The 27299-nt window shown below is 50.7% G+C and overlaps 1 protein-coding gene across 1 annotated transcript in view; it reads left to right on the plus strand.

Annotated features, from left to right (window-relative positions):
- The first annotated feature begins 9759 nt into the window (after positions 1 to 9759).
- ZNF185 (zinc finger protein 185 with LIM domain) overlaps positions 9760 to 27299 on the plus strand; it is a 47781-nt gene continuing 30241 nt past the window's right edge. The window contains exons 1-4 of the mRNA XM_064463458.1: positions 9760 to 9921; positions 23617 to 23692; positions 26262 to 26397; positions 26986 to 27045. Coding sequence (XP_064319528.1) covers positions 23668 to 23692; positions 26262 to 26397; positions 26986 to 27045 — 221 coding nt within the window. The 5' untranslated portion in view covers positions 9760 to 9921; positions 23617 to 23667. The remainder of the gene's footprint in view (positions 9922 to 23616; positions 23693 to 26261; positions 26398 to 26985; positions 27046 to 27299) is intronic.

Below are 27299 nucleotides of genomic sequence, written 5' to 3' on the forward strand. Positions count from 1 at the left end.
CAGAAAGCCCTGAGGGACAGGGTGTCCTAGTTCAGATGCAGTGCTGCGCAGAAAAGGCGGTGCTGCTTTTGGGCCCGCGGCGCAGCAGAGAACTTCAGCTCCTCGTCTGCAAAGCGGGGATAACACCGCCCGCTCACGGGGAGGTGGTGTGAGATTTGGGTTGTACTGAAGTGAAAGGAGGGAGCGCTACGATTACTTGAAGTCAACATAAAAAAATAGGTACAAGCATGTTTTGGCCTCTAGATGGCATTTCCCAGCTAGATCCGCCTTGCAGCTTCCCTCAGTCCCCAGAACGCTGTCTCTCCGTCCTTGCACACAGTTCTGGTGGAGGGTCACTCATCTCCCCGCGTCTGTGGAGGACTGTCAAGGTATGAGGTGAAGGTAAAAACCAGAAGGTGCTCGAGAAACAAGAGGCACTGGAAGTTCCAGTCTGCTGGATAAAAAGCAGCAGGCAATATGCTTTCCCTCACGTGTGGTTAATGGAAGAAGGGTAAAGCAGAGGTTTGCTTGTACGGGGGCGAGTGGTTTCCCAGAGCTGGGCACGGAAAGAAGCATTGCATCACACTGAAGTTGGTTTGACTTGGTACTCCCTATATAATTGGGTCAGTTCCCAGCGTTTCTTTTGGCAGGCTGACTAGCTTCTGTTTTCCAAAAGGAACAGAAGTAAACAGCCATTGTTGCTGTGCCTGTACCCCTGGCCACGACAGAGGCGGAGCCTTCCTTTATCCACAGCCTCTCCTAGCCCTGATCAAGCCTCCTCCTCTCAACTCATTTTCTCATCCTAATAAGCACCTGCAAAAGTCCCATCCCGTGTTTTCTGGGCAAGCCAATGAGATCCTTCAGTACCTCCCTGCCTGTGGTTTATCTGCCGTGCCGCCTCTTCGCAACCGGTGTCGTGTGTGTGTGTGTGTCGACAAGCAAGCGAGCAGGAGGCCACAACGCAAAATCGCCATTATCACACTTTCCTCCCAAATATCTAGGGTGAAATGCGGTTGCAATCTGTCGTTCTTAGTAATGCTCAACAGCAGCTGCTGAAGGCTTCCAAGACTTTTCAATAGCGCTCTCGTTGAACTTCTTATCTCTCGCTTTGCTTTCCTGGCTTTTTCTTGCTGCAGCTCCTAATTTTGCTGATCCGAGACTTTTTGGCTTGCCAAGCAGTGGGAGAGATAAAGGAGATATCTTCTGTTGCTTATCCTAGAGAAGGGAGAGGGAGGGAAAGAGAGAGAGGAATAAAAGTGCTTTTCTAGGTGGAGTTAAGGTAACCGAGAGCCCCGTTTCCCCTCTTACAGAGAGGCTGCAAAGGGGACCTATGCACAGGAGGAGTCTACGACATACCTTTTGGTCTTGCCCTCAGAGTGTGGGGGGAAGCTCTCGTCCAGACACACCTGAAACAGGTAAGAGGAGCAACTGATGAAAAAGCAGGTCAGAAATTATCTTGCATGTCCAGTGAGCAAAAAGGCACGGAGGCAAACTTAAGCCCGAGTTGGATGTGTGGGAGGTTTCAGGTGGAGGATAACGTTTGTATCGCACAAGCACGTGGTTACCGCTGTGGAAGCTCAGAACCATCAGTGACTTATAAATACCGGGACCTACGCTGCAGCACGGTGCTCGGATGCTGTGTTTTGTGAAACTGTGACGTGGTAGGTCCTTGCCTATGTTATCCAAACCCACTGAGTCTAGTCATCCCCCAGCACTAGTAGGAGCTTCCACACCTTTTAGCGCTGCGGAACCAAACGTGGCGTGAGTGGGCTGGGCTCTGCTCCTTGAGAGGACTGTTTACCAGGTTTCGCTAGTGCTTGTGCAATTGCCCCTTTGGAAAGTGTCGGGTCCACAGATGTAAGTGATGGTGCAACTGGGTCCTCGTTATGGGAGAAGGAAAGCAACTTGTTTGCCTCGGAGCCCGGAGGAAGCTTGCTGAGCTGGTGATGAGAAATACATAGGCATCTCCCTACTTGCAACAGAGCATGTTTGAGGTGCTTCTGTTACCAGGTTGCGCGTGTTGTTTTACTGTCTTAGCGATGCCACCAGGCTGGCACTTAGCCGCGGCCTCCCTTCTGCCCTGTGTTTGCTGACAAGATCATTTTCTCTCAGCAGTGAGAGCTCCTGACCTCCTGCGCAGGTGTGTCTTCATGACCATGGGTGAGATTATTGTATTCTAGCACTAAGTAGTAAAGGATATACGATTCTGTTCTGTTACCTGCTATTAGTAAGGTGAGGTCTGGCATTTTGGCAGCACTTTGTAATGACACCTCACGAAAAACCAGTTTGATACCCTTGTTACAAATGGGTGTAGTGGTTTTACACCCTCCTACTCATCACAGCTCTGCTCAGTCTCTACTGAGGCTTTGGTTTTCTGTCACCTTTGGGCAGAGGCCCAAAGGATTGATGGGTTAGTCACCTTCCGGCCTCCTTCAGTGCGAGGTTGGGGGGCAGATAGTTACACAGGAGAAAAAACGGGAGATGTTCTAGTGGAGTTCAGCACTCTGGAGGGGTGTTGACTAATTTTTCATGGCTAGAAAATACTCAAAAATTTTTAAGAATATATAGTAGTAACTGTTCAGATACATGCCAGACTGGCCAGGGAGGCTGTGTGCCTCTGGGCAGAAGTCCATTGCTGCCGTAGGAATGACAGCAGTTGCGGTGCTACTCACTACAACCACCTTCCCTTAAAATCGGCTGCCTGGATTTCAAGAGCTGAGCCGGTTCCTACCCCACAGACATCACTGTTTCTAAAGGTGTGTGCACTGCACCTCTGGAAAGGAACGTACTGTAGAGTTATGCAAACTGGTTTAAAACTGGATGTTTCTGGAAGTGGTAGCAGTGTGCCCATGGCAGAAGAGAGCTTAGAGCAGGCTGACTTACCCTAGCAAGAAGGGACTACGGTGTCGGCACAACGGCAGGTGCAGCAGCCCAGCCTGCTAGCCTGACCTCTGCGTCGCTAGCTGTGAGCTCTCCTGCGCTTACTCTGCGTGGCTCATCTGCTGCGCTTTGGCTAAGGGATCCCCTCTGGGGCAGCTTCTGGGCTTCAGGAAAGGGAGAGCTCATCTGCTGATGTCTCAGAGCACTGGCAGTGTTTAATGCCCGGTGCTCTTCCAAAAAACCGCCAAACCAGCCCACGCCCAAACAAAAAAAACCCTCTCATTGGAAAGTATCTAGTTTGCAGCTCAGCCCTCAATTTTTCTGTTTTTATTTCCTGGAAGCAAGTGCCCTTCATACTTGCCACATTTTTTCCTGGACAATCCTCTTAAACTATGGTCAAGTCACGTCTGTTTCCCTTTTTTTTAATTATTTTTTAAATTTTTTTTTTAACCTAAATGGGCTGAGTCCTTTAAACCTTACGCTGTTTGGCGTCCTCTCCAGCCTGCGAGTGGTTTCTGTGGCTGCAGCTTCCTTGTGTGATGTAACTCTCATGTCTCACTGATCCCAAATGATCTGCTTTGCAGTGCACTAAGAATATAAGTGAGGCAGATAATGAGCAGTGAAACAAGCATCAACCAGTGCTGACTGTGAAACGTCTCACCGACCTGCTCCTTCACCTGGATGTTCACAAGTCCATGGGGCTGGATGGGACCCACCCAAGGATACTGAGGGAGCTGGCAGAGGAGCTCGCCAAGCCAGTGTCCATCATTTGTCAGCAGTCCTGGTCAACCGGGGAGGTCCCAGATGACTGGAAACTAGCGAATGTGACGCCCCTCTACAAGGAGGGTCGGAAGGAGGCTCTGGGGAACTACAGGCCTGTCAGCCTGACCTTGGTGCCAGGAAAGGTCATGGGGCAGATCGTCTTGAATGCCATTACGGGGCACATGCGGGACAAGCAGGGGATCGGGCTCAGCCAGCACGGCTTTATGAAAGGGAGGTGCTGCCTCACTAACCTGGTCTCCTTCTGTGATAAGGCAACCCGCTTAGTGGATGAGGGGAAGGCTGTGGACGTTGGCTACTTGGACTTTAGTAAGGCCTTTGGCACTGTCTCCCACAGCATTCTCCTGGAGAAGCTGGCTGCTCACGGCTTGGACAAGTGCACTCTGCGCTGGGTTAAAAGCTGGCTGGTGGCCGAGCCCAGAGAGTGGTGGTGAATGGAGTCACATCCAGCTGGCGGCCGGTCGCGAGCGGGGCTCCCCGGGGCTCAGCGCTGGGGCCGGCCCTGTTTAGTATCTTCATCAATGATCTGGGCGAGGGGATCGAGGGCGCCCTCAGGGAGTTGCAGGTGGCACCAAGCTGGGCGGGAGTGTCGATCTGCTGGAGGGCAGGAAGGCTCTGCAGGGGGACCTGGGCAGGCTGGATCGATGGGCCGAGCCCAGTTGTGTGAGGTTTAACAAGGCCCAGGGCCGGGTCCTGCCCTTGGGTCACACCAACCCCAGGCAGCGCCCCAGGCCTGGGGCAGAGGGGCTGGGAAGTGCCCGGCGGAGAAGGCCCTGGGGGTGCTGGCTGACAGCCGGCTGGGCATGAGCCAGCAGTGCCCGGGTGGCCAAGGAGGCCACCAGCCCCCGGGCTTGTGTCAGCCCTGGTGTGGCCAGCAGGGGCCGGGCAGGGATGGGGCCCCTGTGCTCGGCCCTGGGGAGGCCCCACCTCGAACGCTGGGCTCAGGTTTGGGCCCCTCGGGACAAGAAGGGCCTGGAGGGGCTGGAGCGTGTCCAGAGAAGGGCAGCGGGGCTGGGGCAGGGTCTGGAGCACACGTGTGCTGGGGGGCGGCTGAGGGGGCTGGGGGGGTTTAGCCTGGAGAAGGGGAGGCTGAGGGGAGACCTTCTCGCTCTCTACAACTACCTGAAAGGAGGTTGTAGCAAGACGGGGGTCGGACTCTTCTCCCAAGTAACAAGCAATAGGACGAGAGGAAATGGCCTCAAGCTGTGCCAGGGGAAGTTTAGGTTGGAGATTAGGAAAAACTTCTTCACCGAAAGGGTTGTCAAACATTGGAACCGGCTGCCCAGGGAAGTGGTTGAGTCTCCATCCCTGGAGGTGTTGCTTGAGGATATGGTTTCATGGTGGACTTGGCAGTGCTAGGTTAGCGGTTGGACTCGATGATCTTAAGGGTCTCTTCCAACCTTAACAATTCTATGATTCTATGATCTTTGAGAGGTGCTTGTGCTTTTTTTGTGAAGAAGATTCAGGGAGAACCTATTTCCTGGTAAAGTCAGAAACTCCAGGCTGACATTTACCTACAGCTTTTGCAGGAAAATAATGTTTCCTAACTGGAGATGGGAGAAAAAAAACCTCTCCTGACCTGGTCCTCCCTCCTCCCTGGCCACAGGAGCATGTGTGTGTCCCTGGAGATGGTTGTGTTGTTGAAACAGAGCAACAGGACATTCCTCCTGCTTTGGGCTGGGCTGGCTTCTCTGGCACACCTGGATGGCAGCCTTAACTGCACCTTTGGCTCCTGGCCCTGGAGGGAGTCCACATCTGCAGCAGGGTGGGGGCGGTTTCAAGCCAGACACTCTTGGTTTTAACCTGGTACAGAGGGAAAAATGCCCCTCTTGGATTCTGCTCCGGACTGATGAAGTTAAGGGACTTCGTAGTTGACATGTGCTTCGTAGTCAGCATGTGCAGGGTTTGCTCCAGAGGGACGCAGGTTGACTGTGCTGGTGCCAAGTGAGGCTGGTCTTGGCGGTGAGACTGAGTTTGGGGACTTTCTGAAGCATCACGAATTTGTCAGTATTTAACCTGTAGCTGCTAGCTTGGAAAAGCTGTTCCTTCTTCCAGTGGTACGAGTTACAGTTTTCCTGGCTTCAGAGTAGCTGTTGCTGACTGTATTAGCAAAGAGACCCAGTTTCACTCCCCCCACACGCGCACGCACACACACACTGCATATCAAATGGATTTCTCACATAAATCTTTATCCCTAAGCCTCTTTGGGAGCTAGGGAGATGATGCTGCCCATCTGATTGTCTCAGTTAAGTGCCTAAAGTGAAGTAGATTGGCTTTCCCTACGGGCTTACTGGACAGTCTTTTAGCCTCTGGTCTGGAGCGACCTGGTGGTGCCGAGTTTCGGCGGCCCTGTGGCATGGTGATCTGCCAGATGTCACGCAGGCCTGCCACTTGCTGGCAAAAAACTTCTGCCTCTGGCCACTGCTGTGATTTTGAAATGCCATGTCATTAGAAACTGAATACGCTCCTGTAATTATGAGGAAGAAAAACACTCATCAGGGTTTCCCTGCCTGCTGGTGTGAGTGACATCCAGCTATACTTTGGAAAGAGTGGTTTATCTAAGAGCTTAATTGGGATAAAACCACAAAGACTTGTTTGGGACTGATTGTCCCTAACTGTTCGAGCTGCTGAGCACCAGGGATGTACTTGCTGAGCTTTGTTTGCAGTATGGGAGTGCTGTGAACTGTGGTGACATGACACCCCTGGAAATCTCCAGTTCAAGGTAAGCTGTCTGTGTGCTTGCCTGTGGTTATTCTCAGCTGAACAAAGAGTATGAAAAGCCTTTTCTACAGGGGGATAAAAAGGGGGAAAAAAATGTGTTCCCATCCTACTCGCCTAACTGGAAAAAAAAAAGGCATAGCTGTGGTTTACATTAGTATACTAACATGTATATACTACGCTTCCTGTGGTATCTAATGTCTCCAGCCCTCTGGTGTTGTCCCAGTCCATGTGAGAAAGACAGCAGGTCCCTTTCCATGTTCTGCCAGTCCTGGAAGATGCCTGTTCTTGAGACTTCCTTTTTCCAGACTTTTTAAAGTGCTCGCTTGCTGTTGATTGGGAAACCCCCTCGCCAAGAGGCCTGCGATGTTCATGCTGTCCTTGGAGCATCCACTCCTCTGCTCCTCTTTAGCAACAGGCATGGCTAGAAGAGTTTCCCTGCTTTGCTCTTTCCACAGAAAGTGGTGTTTGGCAGCCGTGTGGTAAATGGTGATGAGGGTGCGGTGTTTTAGGGACATGATGTTGCCCTTGGTGATCCTCCTGTGCAGACCTTGAGTCTCTGAAGTGCATGAGCTTGACTCTCCTTGCAATTACATTCCTGCAAATGAAAGCCACTCCCCTGAAGCTAAGGGCTACGCTGCTTCAGAACAGATGGGAGAGAGACAACGGGAGCTGCTGGATAGGTCTCGGGTTTAATCGCAACCATAAGCCGGTACCTCTCGCACAAGGTCCCAGCTGAAGTGCCTGCGTTGCCCCGGTGGAGCAATGCACATGCAGGGGACGTGGTACCTCAGCACTGCAGCGACCATGGACATGAGGGGAAGGAGAAGCTGTGTGTTGCTGCCCCTCCCCAGCACTGCAGTGCACGAGTGATTCATGGCTCTGAAATGAAATGAAACTGTGCCCCATTTAAATGGGAACTTAGCCAAAGGGGGGAGTACATACAGCAGAATAAACTCCCTTTTATTCCAATGTAGGCTGCCTGTGTGTGGCAGTTGTAGCAGTATCATAGTTCTCCCTTGGCTCTCCCAGAAAAGCCTTAGCTCTCCTCTTGCCGTACTCCCAGGAAGCTGCATGTGGCCGGGGCGATGTGCAGCAGTGAGCAGGCAAACCCTCTCCTTCGCTCAGCAAGTGCTGCTGTGCACAAGCCTGACATCTTACAGCTGTGTTAGCCAGTAGCTGAAATTACACAGGCACTATTTGCACCAGAAAACCATGGCTAAATTAAGTTGAATAAAGTGTCTTCTTTCTGTCCCTTCTCTGAGGAGCCTTGCCACAGGATTAGGACAGCGTGGAGAGCCCTGTGTGGGACTGGTACGGATTTCAGGCTGGATTAGCAAGGGAGCTGAGTTCCGAAATGGAGGAAGGCTCTGCAAGGTCAGTGCTGAATCAGTGAGGCTTTGGGTGGCATCAGGAGCTTGGACACGGAGGCTGAAGACTGAGGAGGCTTTAGAGAGTTGAGTCTGACAGGGCTTGAGCGGTAGTTCACGTTGCGGAGAAGCAACTTGCGTGGCATTTCTCTGTATCTCGCTAGGCTACGTGCTGTGCAGCGTGTCTTTCGCTGACAGCATGCGCGCCCAGGCTGTTGTGATGGAGCTGCCAGCTCGGAAATACATTCTCTGCCTTTCTACCTTGCCACCACACCCCTGACTTTAAGACCTGTCTTTGGAAGTTCTGTACATATGTTTGGGCCTGTATTTTCAAGCTAATAACAAAATGTTGCTTAATACTGCACCTATCTCCTCTTAGTTAATTAGCAGGTCTTTGCTGTGTTCCTCTCTTCTGAGGAAGAGAGCAATGCTGATAGGCAATTAATGTTTTAGCCTGCGTATGTGCCAGTTCAACAAAATAGTTGCCTGCATCTGTCAGCTTCTCTGTGTATTGTCTTAGCATCTCCTTATCCATTTCTTGTGGTGTTTTTAAGGTGCTCGTAATAGGTGCTTTTTCTTTTGAACATCCATTGTGGAACAGTGTGTTCACACTGGGGGAAAAAAGCATAGTCCTTAGACCCTGGGGTGTCCCTTCTGCTTGCTTGGCAGAGGACCTATTGTACCCGAAAGGCTGGCCAGGCTATTAGTCACTATTATTTCAGGAAAGAGCCTGAACGAACCTTCAGCAAACAATGGGATGACTCAGGGATTACTGAAAATAAAGCTGCACTGTCAGCTGGAGCCTTGAAGCAGAGGATGCTTTACTGGGGTAGGGTCTGGGCTGCATTTTAAACAGCCCACTTCAAACATGTTAGATTTTCCTGAGTTGGGCACCCCTCTGTGCCCACTCCGAGCTCAGGGTGCAGCTTTGTGAATATTACATCTTTTCTCCTGTGCTTATCTCAGCTGGGATCACCAGCAGCCTCTGGGGAAGAAAGCTCAGCTGAGCCTGGTGTTGCAGCGTGAGTAGATCAGAGAGAAAGATCTGGGACTGGAGTAGCAACGTTGACATCAGGGCTTTTCAGACTTTATCTTCGTGTGCTGCTGGGAGCCAGGGATGGGTTATTAGCCCTGTTATAGCACATCTCAGCCCAGCCCGCTGCGGGATTGCCCACCATCCTCCAGCAGATCGGTCGCAGAGCTGCGAGGAGGGCGCAGGAGCGCTTCTCTCCAGCAGCTTGTCTATTACAGCATTACTTCTGAACGGATCGTAGGGGCAGCTGAAGTGTGTGCTGGTGGGTACAGAGGTGGGAAGAGGGCCTGACAGATGCTTGGCTGGGGCTTCATCACCTTCTTACCAGCCTGTGCAGTGCTGGGCTGAAGCCCTGACTTCTGAGAAGTGCTCTAAACTCATGTCCCCAACCACTGGTCTTTAGGAATTGGCAAAAAACGTGTCCAAGGGTCCTGCTGTCTCCATTCAGAGGCTCGCCAGAGCTGGGCCTCAGGGATCTTGTGGTGACCACAGCAATTAGAAGGGGAAATGAACTGAGGAAGGTCAGAATACCTGGCAATTTCCTCTGCAGTGGATAGTGATAATCACACCTGTGTACCTCATTTAATGAGAACTAGGCAATCACTGTTGAGTGCTAATTACAGTGCCAGCCTCTGATGCTACCTGGGTACCACTGCTCTGAGTGGCTCTGAGACTCAAGGGCTTGCTGGTACCTGAGCAGCTGTGGATGTGCCTGCTCCCCCTTCCTGCGGGGCAAGCCTGCCTGGCAAATCTTGGCCTGCGAAGAAACTCAGTGGGGTGAGAGCTGGGGGGCTGCTCTCTGCTGTCCCACTGCAGCACGGGGCTGGAGAACACGGCATTTGCTGGAGAATGCCAGGAATGTAGAGGAGAGCTTACAGGGAGGGGAGGCCATGCCGTCTGAATGGAGAAACCTGTTTGATTCCCCTGAAGGGCAAAACACACCCAAGTCTCCTCCTCAAAACAAGGCTTGGCTTCCAGGAGCCAGCCCTCTCGGTCCGCCCGGCAGGTAAGCTCTCAGCTTCGCCCACAGCCGCCTTTGCTGCCAGGGAGGATCGGAGGCACCTGCTGCGAGCCCTTGGGGGGCAAAAGCACTGGGAGATTGGTTGCAGACTGCTCCGCATCGGTCTTCTGGGGGGAGCTGCAGCTGAGAAGCCTCCGCAGGTAGGGCTGGGCAGCGAGGCTGCTCCTCTGAGCCTTGCAGAGGGCAGCTGGGGTGCTGCTTCTCCCCATGCTTCACCTGTTCTCTCTGCCTGGGGAGGAGGAGGAAGAGGAGGGCTGTCCTTTCCGAACCTGCTGATGCAGGGATCTGGCGAGGCTGAGATACCTTAAATCCTTCTCCTGCATGGGGAAATGAAGCTCTTTTCTGTAGTGCGTTGGACCAAAGTGTGGGTCTAAGATGGTACTACAGGGATGGTGCTAGTACAAGTACACAAAAGAGGCAGAAGAGGGGAGGTTTGGATCTTTGTTGCTTGCCCCTGTCTGATCACCAAGTTCCCTCCTTGCCTATTGCCCCACAACTTTCTAAAATCTTTGTTTTAATTTACTGGGCAGAACAGGGGGCATGGCAGTGAGCTAACTGAGGAAAAGGGTGTGTGGGCAGGAGTGAGCAGAGTCTGGATAACATGGGTAAAATTTGAGCCTGTGTCCCTTGACAACCTCTGGAAAGGGTTGGGGTAAGCTGCACTACTTTCTTCCTCCCCAGGACCCATGTGGGATGGAGAGGGGTGCAGACAGAGATTTTTCTCTCCTACTCTGCCTTGTTCTGTTTCTCCCTGAATTAGTATGAAATCAGCACCCTGGAAAGGCCGGGACGGGAGTGGTGAAGCTGGTACAGGGGAGAGGAGCACCTCCCTTGGTCCTTGCTTCATCCTACCTCGGTCCTTGCTTCATCCTACCTCCAAGCTTGGTGAATGTCTTCTCCAGTTCCCCGTCCCCACCCCTCTGCTCGGCCCTGGGCTGCTCCCGGACAGACCCCAACGGGAGGGCGAGCGGGGTTCGGCTGGACAGGTTGCTCCACCACAGGCTGGGGAGAAGGGATGTCCTCCCTCATCAGATTGATCAGGGCGTTGTACTTAGGCTAGTTTATTTTTTTTATCCAGCCAAAGAAAAAGCATTAAATTTGTTCCCCCAGATTTATCATGTTTCAATTGGAAGTCCCAGGTTCCACAAATAACAGATTTGAGTTTTCTTTTACAAAAACATTCCTTCTTCTCGGCCAAAATTTATACCGTCTCTGCGTTGTCACGAAGCTTCAGTGAGATATTCTGTCCTGCTCTGTTTGTGGGTCTGTGATACAAATGCAAAACTCCGCCTTTGAAAGCAAAACGAACTTTTCCTTCTTTCTGGCTTTCATCTTTAGACATCAAGGCGTAAGGTCAATGGTGTGTGGGTGCGGTAAACATCCTTTACATCCTTCTTCCTTTTCAAACACAGAAATTAGTTGAGCAATTAGGAATTAATGCCTTGTAATTAGAGTAATGAAACTGTATACCCAGTATAGTGAAAAATGATCTAGTAATTTTTGGCAGTAGCAGCAGCGAGTTTTGGGGGTGGCCATGCTGTGTAGGCTTGTACAGCTCCTCGCACAACAGGGCCCCGAGATGATCTCTTGGGATAGGCGGGTTTGCGTGCTGCTCTAATTAGGTTTATGCCACACTTTCCTGACTTCAGTAGCTCGCGTCTTTGCCAGCTTCATCTGGTCGGACTGAATTATTTTTTTTCTTGTGGGGTGTGTGGTTGCAAGTGAATTAAAAGAAATTATAATCGTGCCTTTGCAGCTTTACAGCTGCTGTCTCGGCCGTGGCTGAAATGTGTCTGCGTTGCTCGTGTTCATTAGTCCTGTGCAGGCTTCCCCATGGCAATGGCAGGTCTTCGTCTCGCTTTTCCCCATGCTCGGGGAAGAAGAGGCATTTGCTGTCCCCAGGTGACGGTGACCAAGATCCTGAGGAACCGTGGTGCCGGGCTGAGGCTCTTCACAGCGATGCTGCGCAGCCAGCCAGGCTCCGCTGCAGCCACAGCACGTGACGCTTCTGGGGTTCGTATTCAGATTCGCGCTGGCCACGCTGAAAAAGGTGGGCACGCGGTTTGATGACCATAATGCAACTTAAATTCTTTGACTAGCATCATGGAAGAACTGTGGCACAGGTGCAAAATGTCACCTGCAGCGGAGTAACCATCCACCCTCTCCAGCTGCCACCTGATTCTTCAAACACCTCTAGCAGTTGTTCCTGCAGAAAAGAGCCTCCTCTTTTAGCCTGGCTTCTCCTTAGAGCATCTCTGCGTGTGCTGAACAAGGTAGCGACACGCTATTGTATCGTATGAGCCTAGAAAGGTTGATTTAAGGTTGCCTGGACTGCTTCAGCTATGGCATTCCTTATCATTTGCTGGACTTTAGAAATCTCCTAGTGCTTCTTAAACATCATGAAGTGTGTGTAACAGTGTCAGTGTTAAATATAGTCACTGCTTGGAAAAGGGGGAAGGCAAGAGTAAAAAGCTGGTCCTTCGGAGAAGCTAAGCATTGGCTAAAATCATAGAATCATAGAATTGTTAAGGTTGGAAAAGACCCTTAAGATCATCGAGTCCAACCACTAACCTGAGACTGCCAAATGTGAGGACTCATCACCCTGCCTGGGTGGGTGACTATTCAGCTGGGGTTTAGCATTATAAACCTTTCTGCTGTTCAGAAGTGGTTATGCCTGAGTTTATCCCCATTTGAAAGCCCACAGCCATTCAGTTGCTCCTAATACTGAGCCAATATCGGGACACTATGTGTTATTTGCACTTAGGCTCAGCCAAAGTCCTGGGGTACGCCTCAGGCTGTGGGTCTGGGCTTTGAGACCAACTGCCAACCTCCCGCTTCAAACGCATTCAGCCACCTGCGTGCATGAGGTGGGACGAGGTCCTAAACTGCGGGTTGTGAGTTCACAGTGTGAAGCCTGAAGTATAATTCCTGTTGCCACTCGTTTCCCCAAGTGCAGACAGGGGGACGGAAGTGTCCATCCTTCCCAGGCACGGGATGTCATTCAAGTCAGAGTTCAGAGGTGCAATAAATCCAGTTTTAAGGATGCTGGCTCAAAAACGTCACAGCCACTGGGTGCAAAGTGCTAATCCAGCACAAACTTCCTTTAATGGTTTGAACTTGCTGAAATTAATTTAAAGGGTTAACTTTGTTCTGGCAGGGTTTATGCTAGGTGAGGTACAGTCTACCCGCGCTGCTCTCGCTTCACAGCAGATCAGGTAACAGCTGACATAAAAGCATAGCATTGGCACAAAGTTTGCATTGTGTGCTCTGGCTAACGTGAGAGAAATGCAAGGATGTGCCCACGCCTAACCCAGATCACTGGAGGGCAGTCTGACGGTGCTCAGGTCTGGATTAGCAGTCCTGCAACCTGAACGCTGCCTTTCTGGGGCAGGGTGTCTCGTGGCTGCGTGTAACCTGCGTGGGGAAGCTTCCTCTCCCTGGCTTTCCTTCCTGTGGGTTTGTAAAAGTCGGGCTTGATCTGCGGAGTGTTAAACCAAGGTCCCACCTTTTGCCATCTGGGCTGGAGAGGAGGGACTTGGGCCCTGATTTAGGTCTAGATGACAAAATTTGCCATAGTGTTTAAGAGGTTCAAATGAAGAAGGTTCAGACCTTTTGCAAGCTTTAAGTGCATTTTAATTTGAGGACCGTGAAGGTCAGAATAGGCATCAATTATCATTAAACCAGGATATTCTTCCTCATGACCGACCTCAGTCCTGTTTGCAGCTGAGGGCCAGCATTTGGGTCACTGGCCAAGTCCTCCATTAGCACACAAATTCCTAACTGGCGAAATGAGTTTTGTGCTTCTACCCAGGAACAGGAGGAGCACGTGAGAGCTGCTGGGAAGGCAGCGTGGCAGCACGGGTGGTCTCTGCTAGAAAGCAGCAGAGCCCAGAGCTGCTGGCTGCAGGTCCTGGATCACTGTAGGCAGGACATGGGCTTTGGGCGGAAGGAAATAACACTGGTTTAGGATGCAGTTTGTCTTCTATTAATGACCTTTCTGTTGAGGCACCGAGAGTTCAACTCCCTGTTGTGTGGACTAGGAAAGGCAGCAGTGCATGGGTCAGCTGTGGGGTACCTGTCCAGAAAGGGTCTGGCCGATGCAGCGTTTCCCGGCGCAGAGCATCTCCCCTTGCAGCTCTCCCAGGGACCAGCACGGTGAAGTGAGCCTGGTGCCCCAGACATCAAAGGGAGACCCCGTCTGAGATCGGGGAGCGAGGCACTGGGAACGGGAGCGCTGTAACGTGAACTCGGCGGCGGGCCTGGGCTGTGCGGACAGTTCGGGAGTCTAAAGGCACCCTGTGGCGCTCCCCAGGAAAGCTGTGTTTACAGGATCAAAGCAGCTCTGCTTCCTTTCCCAGGGCATTCATTTAGTCCTCAGAACTAGGTCCAACGTCGGATCCAGCTCATCACCAAGATGAACGGAGGGCAAGGTGGCTATTAGGCGCAAAGGGGCTATTACCGCAAGCGCCCTACAAACTCCTGACAACAGCAGGCTAAAAAATTATTAACATTTTAAAGTTGCAGTTGAGCCATCAAAAAGAAGGGTGGCTGGCAGGTTTTTCTTCTGTGCGTTTGCAGGTAATAGGAGCTGCAGTCAGCTTTTAGAGAACAATGTTTCATCTCCTAGGGTATAATTACATCTTTTTAAATGACTTACATGGAAAGCAGAATCATTCCCAATTAAGTGATGGGCTGTTGATTTCAGGCACTTGGGGAATTTATTAGCAAAGAGTGCTGGTCTGGCTGTACATCAGCTCCTTCGCAGCCGACGGCAGGAGTGGGCAAGGATGTATCGGCCTCTCCCTCCCGCTGCAGCCTCCGTGGCCTTGGGGAGAGCGGTGGCCGTGGGGACAGACAGGAGCACAGCTGCAGTTGCTCCCTTGTTCGGCCCACGGGCTGTGATCCACAGAAATCGCTCCCTGCTGAGGCTGAGAGAGGAGTTTGTGGTGCCTGAGCTGTCTCTCGGCTCCTCCGCTGGTACCACTGATGCCGGTGCCCGCTGCTGTGGTTGTGTGGGTATATCTCCCACCCCCGGACAGCCAAACTGAGCTCTTCAGCTTGTTCCACATAGCAGAGCCTGGCAGGGTGAGGCTTCTCACCAGGAGCTGCCCCCTGAAGCGCTGCTGAGAGGCAGAGGCTTTCTCTGCCATGAGCAGCAGCGGCATACCTCGAAGCCGCTTTGAAAACTCAAAGCGCATTGAAATGCCCGAGGCAGGGCAGGGACCACTGCGGCACCCGGCAGCGTGCAGGGGGATTGCTGAGCTGGCTGCCTGCCTGCAGACGGACGCGCCCTGAAGATTGAAATCTAAACAAGGTTTCAGTTCCCCTTTCCTTATTAAATAGCTTGTAATTGCTTTCATTCACGTGATGAGGGTCTTCTGAGTTAGTGTCTTCGGTGGGAGGCAGCTGCGGGGAGAGCAACGCTCCGGGAGCGAGGGTAAAGCTTCACCTCCTGCCCAAGAGCGGAGGGTGGCAGGGAGATGCATCCATGGGGGGAGCAGAGCGGAAGCCAGCCGCACTGAGGCAGGTGTGTCCTAAGGATCACACAAAGATATATGCTGAATTCAAAGCTTGGGCTTTTGGTAGAGCATTTGGTGAATTTTTCTTCTCAGGGGCTTTTGGGTTAGTTTTTTTTGGCAAGGATCGTGGTAGAGGAGACACTGTGGGAGTACTTTGGGGAGGCTGTAGCTGGCAGCTGCTTTGCCGTGTGAACTTGGACTGGCAGTGCTGAACCTGACACGGCTCTGGGCTTAGACTTGCACAATTTCTTCATTTTTTGCAGAATTAGCAACGCTGAACCCTTTCAAAAACACATGCAGGTTTCACTAAGTTTTTGTTCCCAAGAAAAGAAAAGGTAAAACCTGAAACAAAAGGCTACCTTAAGCCTTTTGCAATGAGGCATTTTTATTTTATGTTCAGAAACAATCTGGGTTTTTTAATCTCAATTTTCATTCAGTTTTTCTTAAAACATATATAGCAGCATAACATGTAACTAAGTCCTTTGTCCGATCCGTCATGATCTTGTTTTGTATTCTTCTGTTTGCTGAAAGCTGTGTTCTCACATCAAACCAGAACAACTTTTTTCTATGCTGGAAGCAATCAACGAATGAAAAATCCTCCATCTTTTGCTTGTTCCTTAATGACACCCAAGAAGCGGGTGAGCCATAACCCATTCATTTCCCACTCCTCTTAACACTGCACCGCTACGTTGAAAGAGCAGATCACGGCGAGGGGAGGCGAATGTCCCCTCCCTACGTGCCCGCAGCGGGCCATGGTTCAAGACCTCTAAAGGATGCCTTTGTACATGATGCGAACCCGCTCTGGGGGCCGAGACGGGCGACGCCACCGGCTCCGCTTGCTGACGCCCACCACGTCGGCGCCTCCCAGCAAAGAGGCAGGTGTTCCCTTCGGGCTGCGTGCGGCACCGAGTACCGTGTTGGGCCTCTCCTTTTATCCTCCTTATTACATAGACTCTGGTGGCACCTGGGGACTTGGTTTTCCTTCCCTCGAGCTGAGGCAGTCAGGCGTTAACCCCTCCTGTAACAGTGCTGCTGTGCACCGGCCCCCCGGGCACTCACTGTATGGCTCAGGGCTCGTCACCAGAGAGCGAACCTGTGGGCTTTTCTTTTTTACCCCCAGCTTTTTCCAGTCTTCAGACTCATCTCCTTTGGATCCACCGTCACTGCTTGGGGACTAACCATCCTGGCTGTAGCCTTTCCAGGCTTACTTTCAGTAAGGGCTTGTTCTTGTAAGCTGCCCACAGGACGCTGCGGGTTTTAAGGATCAGAAGATGAAAACTCCCGTAGGTGTTTATCCTGGGAAACAGAATCACTTTGGTTCTGTTCTCTCCCATCAAACCTTGTGATGCAGGCGGGCTTTTGTGAAGCTGTTTCTTCAGGAATTCAGTAGCTGGTTTGATTCAGCCCATGAGGGGCCTTTCGCAGTTAGGTGAGTTTGCTCACCGGGTTGGGGGTTTGTTTCTCACGGCCGCAGGTGTTGATAACCCTGTGTCCAGCATCGCTGGGACCAGGGCTCACTGGGACAGCTCTTAGAGGTTCCCCTGGTTTCCCTGACTGTTCCCAGCTAAGGGGTTTCTCACAGAGCCCTGTGCTTCGGCAAGTAAAGCGCTTACATCTTCATTTTGTTCTAAGGTAAAACGTATGGGGAAATCGGCACAGATTTACCAGTCTATTTTTTTTCCTCAAAAAATGTTTATTTTTGGAGAAAAATCAACAAAACCCAAACATTCTCCAACTATTGTTCTTAACGCTTGCTGGAAGAACACAGGTCCCGGAGCTGGGTACCGTTTGAAACATCCATTCAGAGCCGCGTGTGCGGAAATACCAACATGCAGTGACTCTACTGAGTCCAAAGAAAAACAAAGTATGTAGAACAGGAAAAATAAATTGTATTTATGCCTAACTACAGGCTAAGCTACAGAAAGGATTCAGCATATATATTCTTTGTTGAAGTGTCTGTGCGCTGAGGTGTTTGTGATCCACAGGCATTGCTGTGAACTGTTTTGAAGGCAGGTGGTATTTGAATTTGCACCCTGTTGTGCTCTGCATGGACAGTACACGTGGCTGTGAGTCACAGACTTAAAACAGATGAAATCTGAATTATTTTAGCTCAGGAGAATTCCGTAAGAAGGTGCAGGAGGAACTGGACTCTGTCCCTCATGCTACCTAGGAATTTTCCTTAGACTTTGTATTTGACAGATAGGTCATGGATGGACGTACCCGTGTCTTAAGTATTCCTGTAGCGATGCCCAGCTCTCCCTGCTGAGGAAGGAGCCGCTTCAACAGGCAGCTTTAGGCACTATGGACGGTCGGGTTTTTAATTGCTTCTCTGCTGTCTCTCTAGCCGGTCACGCTCACAAGTTCATGTTGGTCCCGTCTCTCTCACTGTCCAGGTAAAAGACCTACTGTCGTACACCACGGCTTCCCGTAAGCCCGAGTGCCAGGGCTCTGTCTGCATGGAAATCAGTATGTAACTGGGAAGGGATATAGTCCCTGCGCTGGCTTTGCTTCCGCGAGGAGTCAGGGCCTGGCAGAAGCACAGCCCTGAACGGGGTACCTGGGAAGTCCCGCGGTACGGGTGCAGCCTCGATGATCTCGGCAGCAAAGGAAGTGATCTGGTGCCTCTGCAGCCAGATGCAACTCCTCGCTTTCTGTGCCTGCTTTCAGAGGCAATTGCCTCTCGGAGCTGGTCTCTGAGCCAATCTCCCATTTATTTCCAGATCCCAGGGTGCTTTGCAAATGTTAAGCCCGAGGCAGCTCTGCAAGGTTGTCCAGGGAAAGTGTGTTGAGGGAATCATCCTTCAAAGTGCAGCCATTTCAGAATAAAGTGGGCAATGCTTAACGGCGCAACAGAGCCTGCAATAACTGTTGGGATCAGGAAGTGAGGAAGGATTGCAGCTCATTTCCATAACGATGGCACCCAAGGGTGCCAATTAGGATCAAGGGCCTATTGCACTGGTGGTGTGCAGACACGTAATAGGAGGCAGTTGCCTCCAAAGGGATCCCACTGGTCTTCTGAAGGAAAACCTTCTGTATAAATAGGGAGGGAATAGGGATTTTTTTTTTTAAATGGATTTGTTTTGTCTCAGATTTTATATTTGTAGTGAATGCTTGGGAGAAAAAAATATATTCCTGAACAGCCCTGTTTGGTATCGAAAGCAGAGTGACTTGCTGACTTACCGTAAGTCCTTTTCCAATAGAGATGTTCTTAGTCACACAGCAGAGCATTTTGTATTGGGTAATGAATAAAGAGGACCAAAAGGTGTGTCGAGCCTGGCAGAGCTTATTTTCTAACTATAAGGCAAGAGGGAAAGGATGGATCTAGTTGAGGCAGAAGAGGTTTTGGCCTGCATGAGAGGTGGAGATCTCCACGTTTTGTGAGCGCGGTGATGAGAGTTTGCTGCTGTGTGTTTGGAAACACGGGATTGCAGAGATGGGGAAGCCAGTGTGGGTAGGGGCTAGAAAAAAAAGAGAGAAAATGGGATTCTGCAGTGGAGAGATGGAGAGGGCCGTGGGACAAGGAAGGACAGAGATGGTTGCGGGCTGTGTGGGGGACAGGAGAAGGAAAGGTTGCAAACTCTTCAGCTGTACCTGCTTTTCTTTCATCCAGCACCTCAAACTCTGAGACCTGCTTGTCGGTGAATGGAGAGGAGGATCCCAGAGGTTTTTGGGGAACAGCCACCTTTGCCTACCAGTGAAAGAGTAGGTCAGCTGTTTGCTGTCGTGCTCCTCTCCGGTGCTGCTTGCATTTCTGTGGTGCTACAGGTCTGGAAGTCCCTGTGCATGCAGAGTGTGCTCTGTCAGCAATGGGATGCTGTAGCCATGGGGAACTGGAGTGCCCCAAATCCAGAAGGATCCATTGCCATCTTTCCTGTCCTTACGCATCACTTTTGGGCCATGGCGAGCCATCTGGACTGTGTTCTTCCCTTTTATCTCCCATTTTGCCACAGGTGCCGGCTGCTGGGCTAATGTTTGAGTTGTGTTGGCAAGAGGAAGCCAGGGGACAGCATGTCTCTGGCGTCTTGCACAGAGGAAAGAGTTTCTTCTGGGGCTTTTTGAGAATCTGTCCTGAAGAGATAGCTGCAGTGGTGTAGAGCAGGTGGAGCTGGAGACTGTGCTCACAGCCAGTTCCAGAGATTCACAGACATCCCTCAGCACTGCTCCCAAACTCATGGGCCATGCTCCCAGCCTCTGAATGACTCTCACGAGGCGGGACGCTGCTTTTGGATCGTAAAATCTCCAGAAATACCACCCACTCCAGCGAAGCCTGGGGCTTAACCCACTGGGAGGAAAAGCATTTGTCTTATCTCAAGTCTGGAGATGCCCAGAGCTGAGGAACTGCAGACCGCGGGAGGTTTTCTGAGTTACCAATATTTTCCCCTTGCCTGCTGAGTTCAGATCTCCACGCTTCACTCAAGTGGCAGATGATGCTCCTGTTCTCCAGGCGGAGGGCAGAGCTGTTGGGGTCAGCTGCGGTCTGTTCCAGCACCAGGCAAGTGCATTTGTTTCTGTACCAAGAGAGGAAATTGTTGTATCCCGTGGCTGTAGCGAATAATTCCCAAATAAGCTGTACCAACAAAGACGCTTTTTGCCCTTGTAATTTAATAGCTCACATGGAGGTTCCAGTAGCATAAAAGCGTATTTTTGAAGAAACGCATTCCCTAGCAACGTTTTGGTAAGGAAGGTTTCGGAAGTGCGCCACACTGGCTGGTCACAACCTTTCGTGGGAACAACGGCAGCTGAAGACACCCCCTCCAAATCTAGAACTGAGGTCTTTGCTGCACTGCAGACTCACAGAAATGTGAATATAAAGGCAAAAATGCTTTGGAACATGTTTTCAGTTCCTATAGCACGTGTTGAAGCCTAAACTCTAATTTTGCCGAAGAGGGGAAGCTGTTTCAATTTCTAGGCCAACCTTGGAGCGGTGAGAAGCACTCCCTTTCCCAGGAGTGTTGTGTCTGTGCTCTAGAGCCAGACACCCTCTTGCTAATCCTCTCTGGCCCCATAAACCCTGTGCTTTTCTGCATCGCAGTATAGTTTGAGCAGATGGACTGGGACGTGGCCCCACTGAATCCTGTTGCGGCCCAAGAAGCTGTGCCTGCTGTTTCTTATTCCACCTACCAACTGCTGGAATAACAAAACATGGACAAATACAGTTACGAGGAAGATACCAGCGTCTTTCCTGATAGTAGTTTGCCGATCTGTCTTTCTTTGGTTTGGGCTAGTGGGTCCCATGTGTTTCTCTTGTTCCTGTTTCTTCATCACAGCTACTATCTTGGCATCCGCCAGCGTCGGTTTATCTGCCGGCTGTCACTGCCAGCTAGCGTTAAAACAAGACGACGAGCTTTTCATTTCTCATCTGATAAATGCTGAGTTATTCTATCTGCAGGATTCATGGCATAACCTGGGTTGGTCTGTCTTTTAATGTTGCAGGCACTAAGCGCGCGTAAGATCAGCCCAGAACTTTGTGAAGCCCAGTATCTAATGTCCAACGGGAGCCTACAGCAGGTGATTAAAAAATATGGGCAAGAAATAGGGCACTTGAATTGCTCTTTTCTTGCTGAACCCACTCAGCTTCTGGTGATCTCGTTTAGGCTCTATTGCCTTGATCCTCAGGTGAAAGGTGAAAGGTAAAAATAGCCATTTGATAGCCTTCATTAATGAAAGAGGGAAAATGGTGCTAAAAGGAAGCAAAGGGCTGACTCGTCTCCATCTCTCACAGAAGGACCTTTGCTCCCCTCTGCACCTGTCCCGGAAGATTTGCTGAAAGCTTCATTCTGGGCTCGTTTGTTGTGGTGTGGGGCAGGAGGATGGCCGGCTCTGACCCGCTCGGGCAGCAGAGGCATCGCGATCGGTCGCACTGTGCAGGCAGGCAACCACGCAGCGCTGCGGCGGGCCTGACCTGGCGCGGCCCGGCTGCTGCTGCCATCGCATGATTCATAGCAGGGGAGAAAGCAGGCTGGCAGAAAGCACTTGCCAGTCCCCCAAAGCCAAGCCCAGTGAGCACCACCGACATGTTCCAACGCCTGTTTGTCAAGCCAGAAATATCAGTGGAGTACGACGGTGTTTGCTGCGGTCCCTCCCAGGATGATGTGAGCCAGCAAGAGGGAAGGCAGCGCCAGAGGAAAAGGCTTGGCCAACGCATAGTTTCTGGCACGTTTTTGTATGCATGCTGAGTGCCACCCTTTGTGGCTTCCCTTCCTTTTGTGTCTTTGTTAGGGGAATTGTGTGAGTAAGAAGCGAAGTTTCTGTTTAAGCAATAAATGGAGAGGTTTCTTGCAGGGCTGGTGCATGATGCCTGCAGTATGTGCAGGTGGAGCTGCGGTGCGTGACCGGGAGCGGAGTTCAGTCCTGCACCTCCGTGAGCTCCAGCCCTTCCCAAGAATCTTTCCTACATGCTCTGAAACCTCTGCTTATTTATCTAAAACATCTGTGCTGGAGGGTTAATCGCCTCTCAGTTACGCTGCAGGATAGGTCACAACTCTCCAGCTTCCAAATACCTCCATTATATGACAGAATGTAGCCTATACCTACTTCTGCCCCTGATTTTCCCTGGATCAGGTCCGTATCAGACTCTTGGGATAGTTCTTTTTCCACCAATTCTCATCCTCCACTTGCTTCAGCTTTATTTTGTCCTGGAATAGGAAAGAATTTAGCAGAGAACGCTAAATGCACCTCTGAGTTGCGGTTAGCAGGGCGGCTGCGGTCTGAACCTGCCTCGCTCAGGTACTGTAGGCGATGAAGCCACGTGGCTTCTCTCTGTGCAGGTCCAAGATGCTGTCGTTCCTTTTTTAACCCAAAGCTGCCAGGTTACAGGTCTGTCGGCTGTGCTCCTGCAGGCTGCAGCCGCATCCCCCACCTTTAGTATAAAGGTACCCAAGTATTTAGAGACTCTTCATGGATATCTAGGATAATGCTACAGTTTTCCTTTCTCTATAAATAGCAGGGTCAATTAAATTTGCGTGGGAAGGGGTATCTGGGAAGGATAAGAAAAAAAGGTGGGCTGTCTGCTCGTGGTGAAAGCTGAATTAATGTTTGGGAGTGTTTGCGAAAGGGAGAGGGAGCCTTGGGGTAATGGCAGAGGGCTTGTTCACCACCTCGGCACAAAGCAGATGAGGAGAGGATGTGCAGTAGGTAGATCTTTGGCTGAGACAAGCCAAAAGAGGAGATTTTGCCAAGGAGCGATGCTATGAGATCAGCAGTCAGCATTCCTCATGGGCGTGTGGCTTCGCAGCAATATTGCAGGGACAAGCCCACCAGCAGATAATAACAACCTAATTTTAGATCCACAGACTCCCGAATAGGGTTGGGCGTTTTTATTAATGAGTAGCATAGTCACTTATGAATCCAGGTTCAGCAGACAGTTTTGGCAAGGAAAGAACGGAGGGTTGTAAAAGCTGGAAGTTGCCCTTGATTTTCTCCCCTGAAACACGGGCTCATCCCACAGCTTACCTGAAAAACTTTACGGAGTGAAAAAAGAAAAGAGGCATTTCTGATAAAAATGTGATCAGGTGCCGAATTCACCCGGGTTCTACTAATCTCAGAGCAGCGGGTCCATTTTGAGGGGGTTTGCTTTCTTTTGTTTGTTCGTTTACACATAATTAAAAAAAATTGTCTTGGCAGAATCTGAAACAACCAATTATTTTTCCTGACATTTACTTTGTGGTTGCTTTTGATTCAACTACAGCACCAACCAACCAGTGCTCTGCAAATTCCGAACCCCAGAGCATCTCCGAGGTTGTACCTCCAGGAGTTTCTCCTTGCTGCTTTATTGTGGTCGTCTGAAGGAGGGGCTGAGCTGCCGTCAGAAGCAAGAACTAACTCTTGCTTCCGAGACAGGCAGTAAGACGTTCTCTCTGCTGTGTCTTGGGGGAATAACGGATATCTCTGCCCACCGGAATTTGTCAAGAGCCCTTACGTTGTACTCCCGCTGGACAGATACCAAGGTTCACCCAAGCAGCCTCCGCTGCTCTGAGTTCTTTAGGCTCCAGAAGGTCTGTCCCACCTGAGTGGCTCTGGGCGCTTTTGCTAAGGTCTCCCCCACCACCTTCTTCCCAGACCTGGAAGGACACGTCTGTCACAGCCAGCCTGAGGACTTACTGGTGTGGAGAACGCACCCGTTTGATTTTTCCTATCCTCGATGCTGCAGGTACGCGGCACGGGGAGGAATCACAACTCTGGCATACATGCCACCATCTCCCCACCCTCCAGGCTCTGTGGCTGTGACGCTGTTGTGATGCTCTCCCTTCCACATAACTTCAAAGACTTTTATATCAGAACTACTAATCTGCTTCTCCCCTTTTTCATTTCTTCCAGGGGCTTGTTGTCTTCAAGCAGTAACTGAAGGGGAAGGTGATTCTGAGAGCCATGATGTCCCTGGGTGTCAGTAAAGGTAACTGCGTTCCCCGTCCCAAGCTGCTGGGGATCCCTCCGCTGTCATGGCCTTCCTTTGCCTTCTTTGCTCAGTTGTATCTGCTGTAGCGTCTCTGCTCGGCTCCCCCGGTGGAGTGTGTCCAAGGGTAGAGGAGTCGCCTTCCTTCTCTGCGACCTGCTCCAACCTGCAGCTCCAAAGTGATGTGCACTTGGCTATAATTTCTGTATCCATAAAGGTATAGAGAGATGGAGAGCTTATAGCCTGGCTGAGGTTTTGGGATGAGCAAAAGACTAATAAACTACCATATTATTCTCTTTTCAAGACCCTCCTTAAAAGTTTCTGTCTTTGAAATGTCTACTGCAAATGCAGCAGCAATTAGCAGCCAGTGCAGCAGCTGACCAGGATGGCTTCCCTGTATCTCTGTCTACCTACGCCCTCTTGTTGTCTCTTCTAGAGATAAAAAACCAAAAGCCCGGGGGCTGGAGCCCACCCTCGTGCAGTGAGCAACATCCGTACAGCAATGAGAAGACTGCCTTTATTATTAATAAACTCTCAATAATGTCTTATTATCAAAGAGCGTGAAAAAAATCATACTGGGGCTACAGATTGCTCTGAGGTGTCTCAGGAACACGCCCAAGCTGTAGAATTCTGTGGCAGACTCTGAGATTGAATTTTTAAGGAGCAGCTGCTCACAGGACCGCTAAATGTGAATAGATGGGATGATGCTTCCAGATCCGTAGGTAACTTGAAACAGTAACGTGGAGAAGAGTGGAAATGCCTTATTCGTTTCCATTAGGCAGCAGATCTCATTTTCAATGTCAGTGCTAAGAAAAGCAGCCCTTGCCTTTCCAGGCGCCCCCCACGCAGAGCGTTACCGCCGGGCCCTAAACCGCACCTGACGTAGACGTGGCCCTGCATACCTGTGCCTTTTAACTGCCACTGCTAATTCCACGTGTGGAAGGACATTCCCTTCATTGCTACAGCTGTGTTTTCCTTAGAGACGATCCAATGTGACCAGTTGTTTTTAAAAAAAACCAAAATCTTACCCCTACTACATAACATACGCCTGAAGCACATGATCGTGTCTCAGAAATTAATCAATTTACTGCACGTCAGCTGCTCAGCGATAACTTGTTTCTGGGCACCCTTCTAGCTCATCATGAGCACAAGATATAGAGACTCAGCTGACCTTCCTTTCCTGGTAGCTAAATTGAATTATTTCATGTTTGCCACGGGCTAAGAGCGTGCAGCTAGGCAGTTTCCTTGGCCTGGATGATAAGAAGTTGTAAAGCTGCAATAACTTGTTGGTGTCTCTAAAGCCCTGAGCTGTATTGGTCCAAGTGTGACGAGGAGAGCAGGCTTAATGTTTTCAGCCTTTAGCAGCCATTTCCGAAATGGCAAGAGATGGAAGATGGTCAGAAATAGATAGAAAAGGAAATTTCCTTATCTGGTCTTCACCTTACAGTTTCCCCATGGCAGAACAGCTAATTCCTTCAGAAGAAAATGCTGGATGGGGAATCTCCTGGGTAAAAGGCCCACCCCACCCCCTTTTTTTTTTTTTTAAATAATATCCAGCTGCAATCAGTTTGGTCCAGCGGGGCTTAGGCACCCAAGGATGGCTGAAGCCCTTCACATCAGTCACCTGCACATTTTCTTCCCTTGTGAGAGACCCTTCCCCAGCCTCCCATCTCCCTCCCTGCCTGCTCCTGATATTTTTGGCTTTAATACTCCTCCCCACTAACCTGTGCTTTTTTTCACCCAATTTTTTCCCCACTGGGAGGACTCAGCAGCTCCTAATCTATGACCTTCTGCTATTTCCTACATTCTAATTTTGTGGTCTAATTGCAATTGCTGACTTTTTCAACCAGAGAATGTAGTTGTGGTTCATTACCTGAGCAGAGGCAGGAGCAGAACGAGGATGGTTCCAGAAGAGACCATACAGGATGGGATGCTTCCAGGTTTGGGCCAGAACCACACCGTTAGGGAGACGTGGTTTGAGAACATGTTTTTGAAACTGAACTTTGTAAAGGAAATGTGGAAGTGAGGAACCAAAGGACGTGTCTCCTCCAATGCCGGCAGGCCACCAGAGAAAGCTGCCAGCTGGGTGTTTGCATTTTAGGGCTTACCTCTGTCCCCCAGCTCTCCTGGAGTTTGGAGGGATATGCTGGAGCTTCATGCTTCAGACGTATCATCCTCTCCCACAAAGCAAAAAAGCATCACGTTAGGGCTGATGTGATGGGAAGTGCCAGAGGAAACTCACTGCTTTGTAAACGTGTGATCAGACCACGCTGTCCTTGGTTTCCTGAGAGAAAGCGACTCATTAATGTTGAAAGGAGAGAAAACCTTGATGAATCTCTGTAGAGGAGGTGGTGCATCAGGGTGAATTGATCCTAAGATTGGACGACAGCTTGTTTCCGCTTTCATCAGAAGTGGCAAAAGACTCATTCAGCGTTTGAGTCTGTCTGAAAGCAGACCCGTGCTCCCTGCTGACTGGGATTTACCCTGGCTCACCTGCTGATGCCGTGAATTCTTGCCCTTCCTCAGCAACCCTCCTTCTCTCTCCTTCCTTTCCCTCTGCCTCTCCTAGGACGTGTCATCCCGTCCACTGATGAAGACCGCAAGAGGATCATTAAGCAGATGAAGGTTCGCACCACCCTGAAAGGAGATAAGAGCTGGATCCAGCACCATAACTCGGACTCTGAGGATGAGAAGAGCAGCCCGCTGTAAGTGTGGCCACCAAGAAACGCTCCTCTTCTCCCTTTCCTTTCCCTCATCAACCTCCCATGAATACTCTGTTCTCCAGCCTGCAGAAGCACATGTGGTGCTAGGGTGTTTTGGGGTCCCCATGATGCCAGGAAACGATGCTGCCAAAGGGAAGCGGTGCTCCTGCTTAATTTTGACACATGCAGGCTGGGGAGGAGCTCTGAGAAATGGCCTTTCCTGGGAGCTGGGAATCCAGCAGCACAGGCAGATTTGATGTCTTAGGAGAACTCCAAAGTTTTTTCTAAGCCGGATTGTGTTTTGCCATCTCCGGAGTGACAAATGAAGGGGCAGACCTTGCTGGGAGGGAGTTTAAGTGATAAAACAGCCAGGTCTGCACCTCCCCCTGCAGCTTGCCAGGCTGTGTCACACGGCCACCCCTGTACCAGGGAACACCATAGTCTGCACCAGCTTCTTTTTAACTGGAAACAAAGCCAAGCCCAGCCGGTCTTCTCTTAGCAACTCTCTCCAAAAACATCACTGCTGGGTTCAGCAAGGCAGCTCAGCAGGATCAGAAGTTAATTACGTCCTTGTGTTTTCTTTTTACTCAGGTCTGGACGGGCCGGTGGGGGATCCCCAGCCTCAACACCTAGTGCTCCCCAGAGTGACCGGTAATTTGGGGGAGCCATCCTGTTGCTTCCCTTCTGTGTTCTCTCATGGGGTCGGGGCACGCTTTCACTGGTTCTTCACAACTGTCTGCTCTTCCTTCTCCTCCTCATACTCGCTGCTGTGATTGCATGAAAACTACAGTCCCTGAGGAGAGCCTGCGTTGTTCAGTATGTTTTACAAACTGTCACCTCGTAGAGAGCATGGCTTATCTCCTGCAAAGTCCCGCTGGCTGAATGGATGGATTGATGTCTATAAT

This window comes from Phalacrocorax carbo, chromosome 11 (assembly GCF_963921805.1).
Source record: "Phalacrocorax carbo chromosome 11, bPhaCar2.1, whole genome shotgun sequence".
Classification (NCBI taxonomy): domain Eukaryota; kingdom Metazoa; phylum Chordata; class Aves; order Suliformes; family Phalacrocoracidae; genus Phalacrocorax; species Phalacrocorax carbo.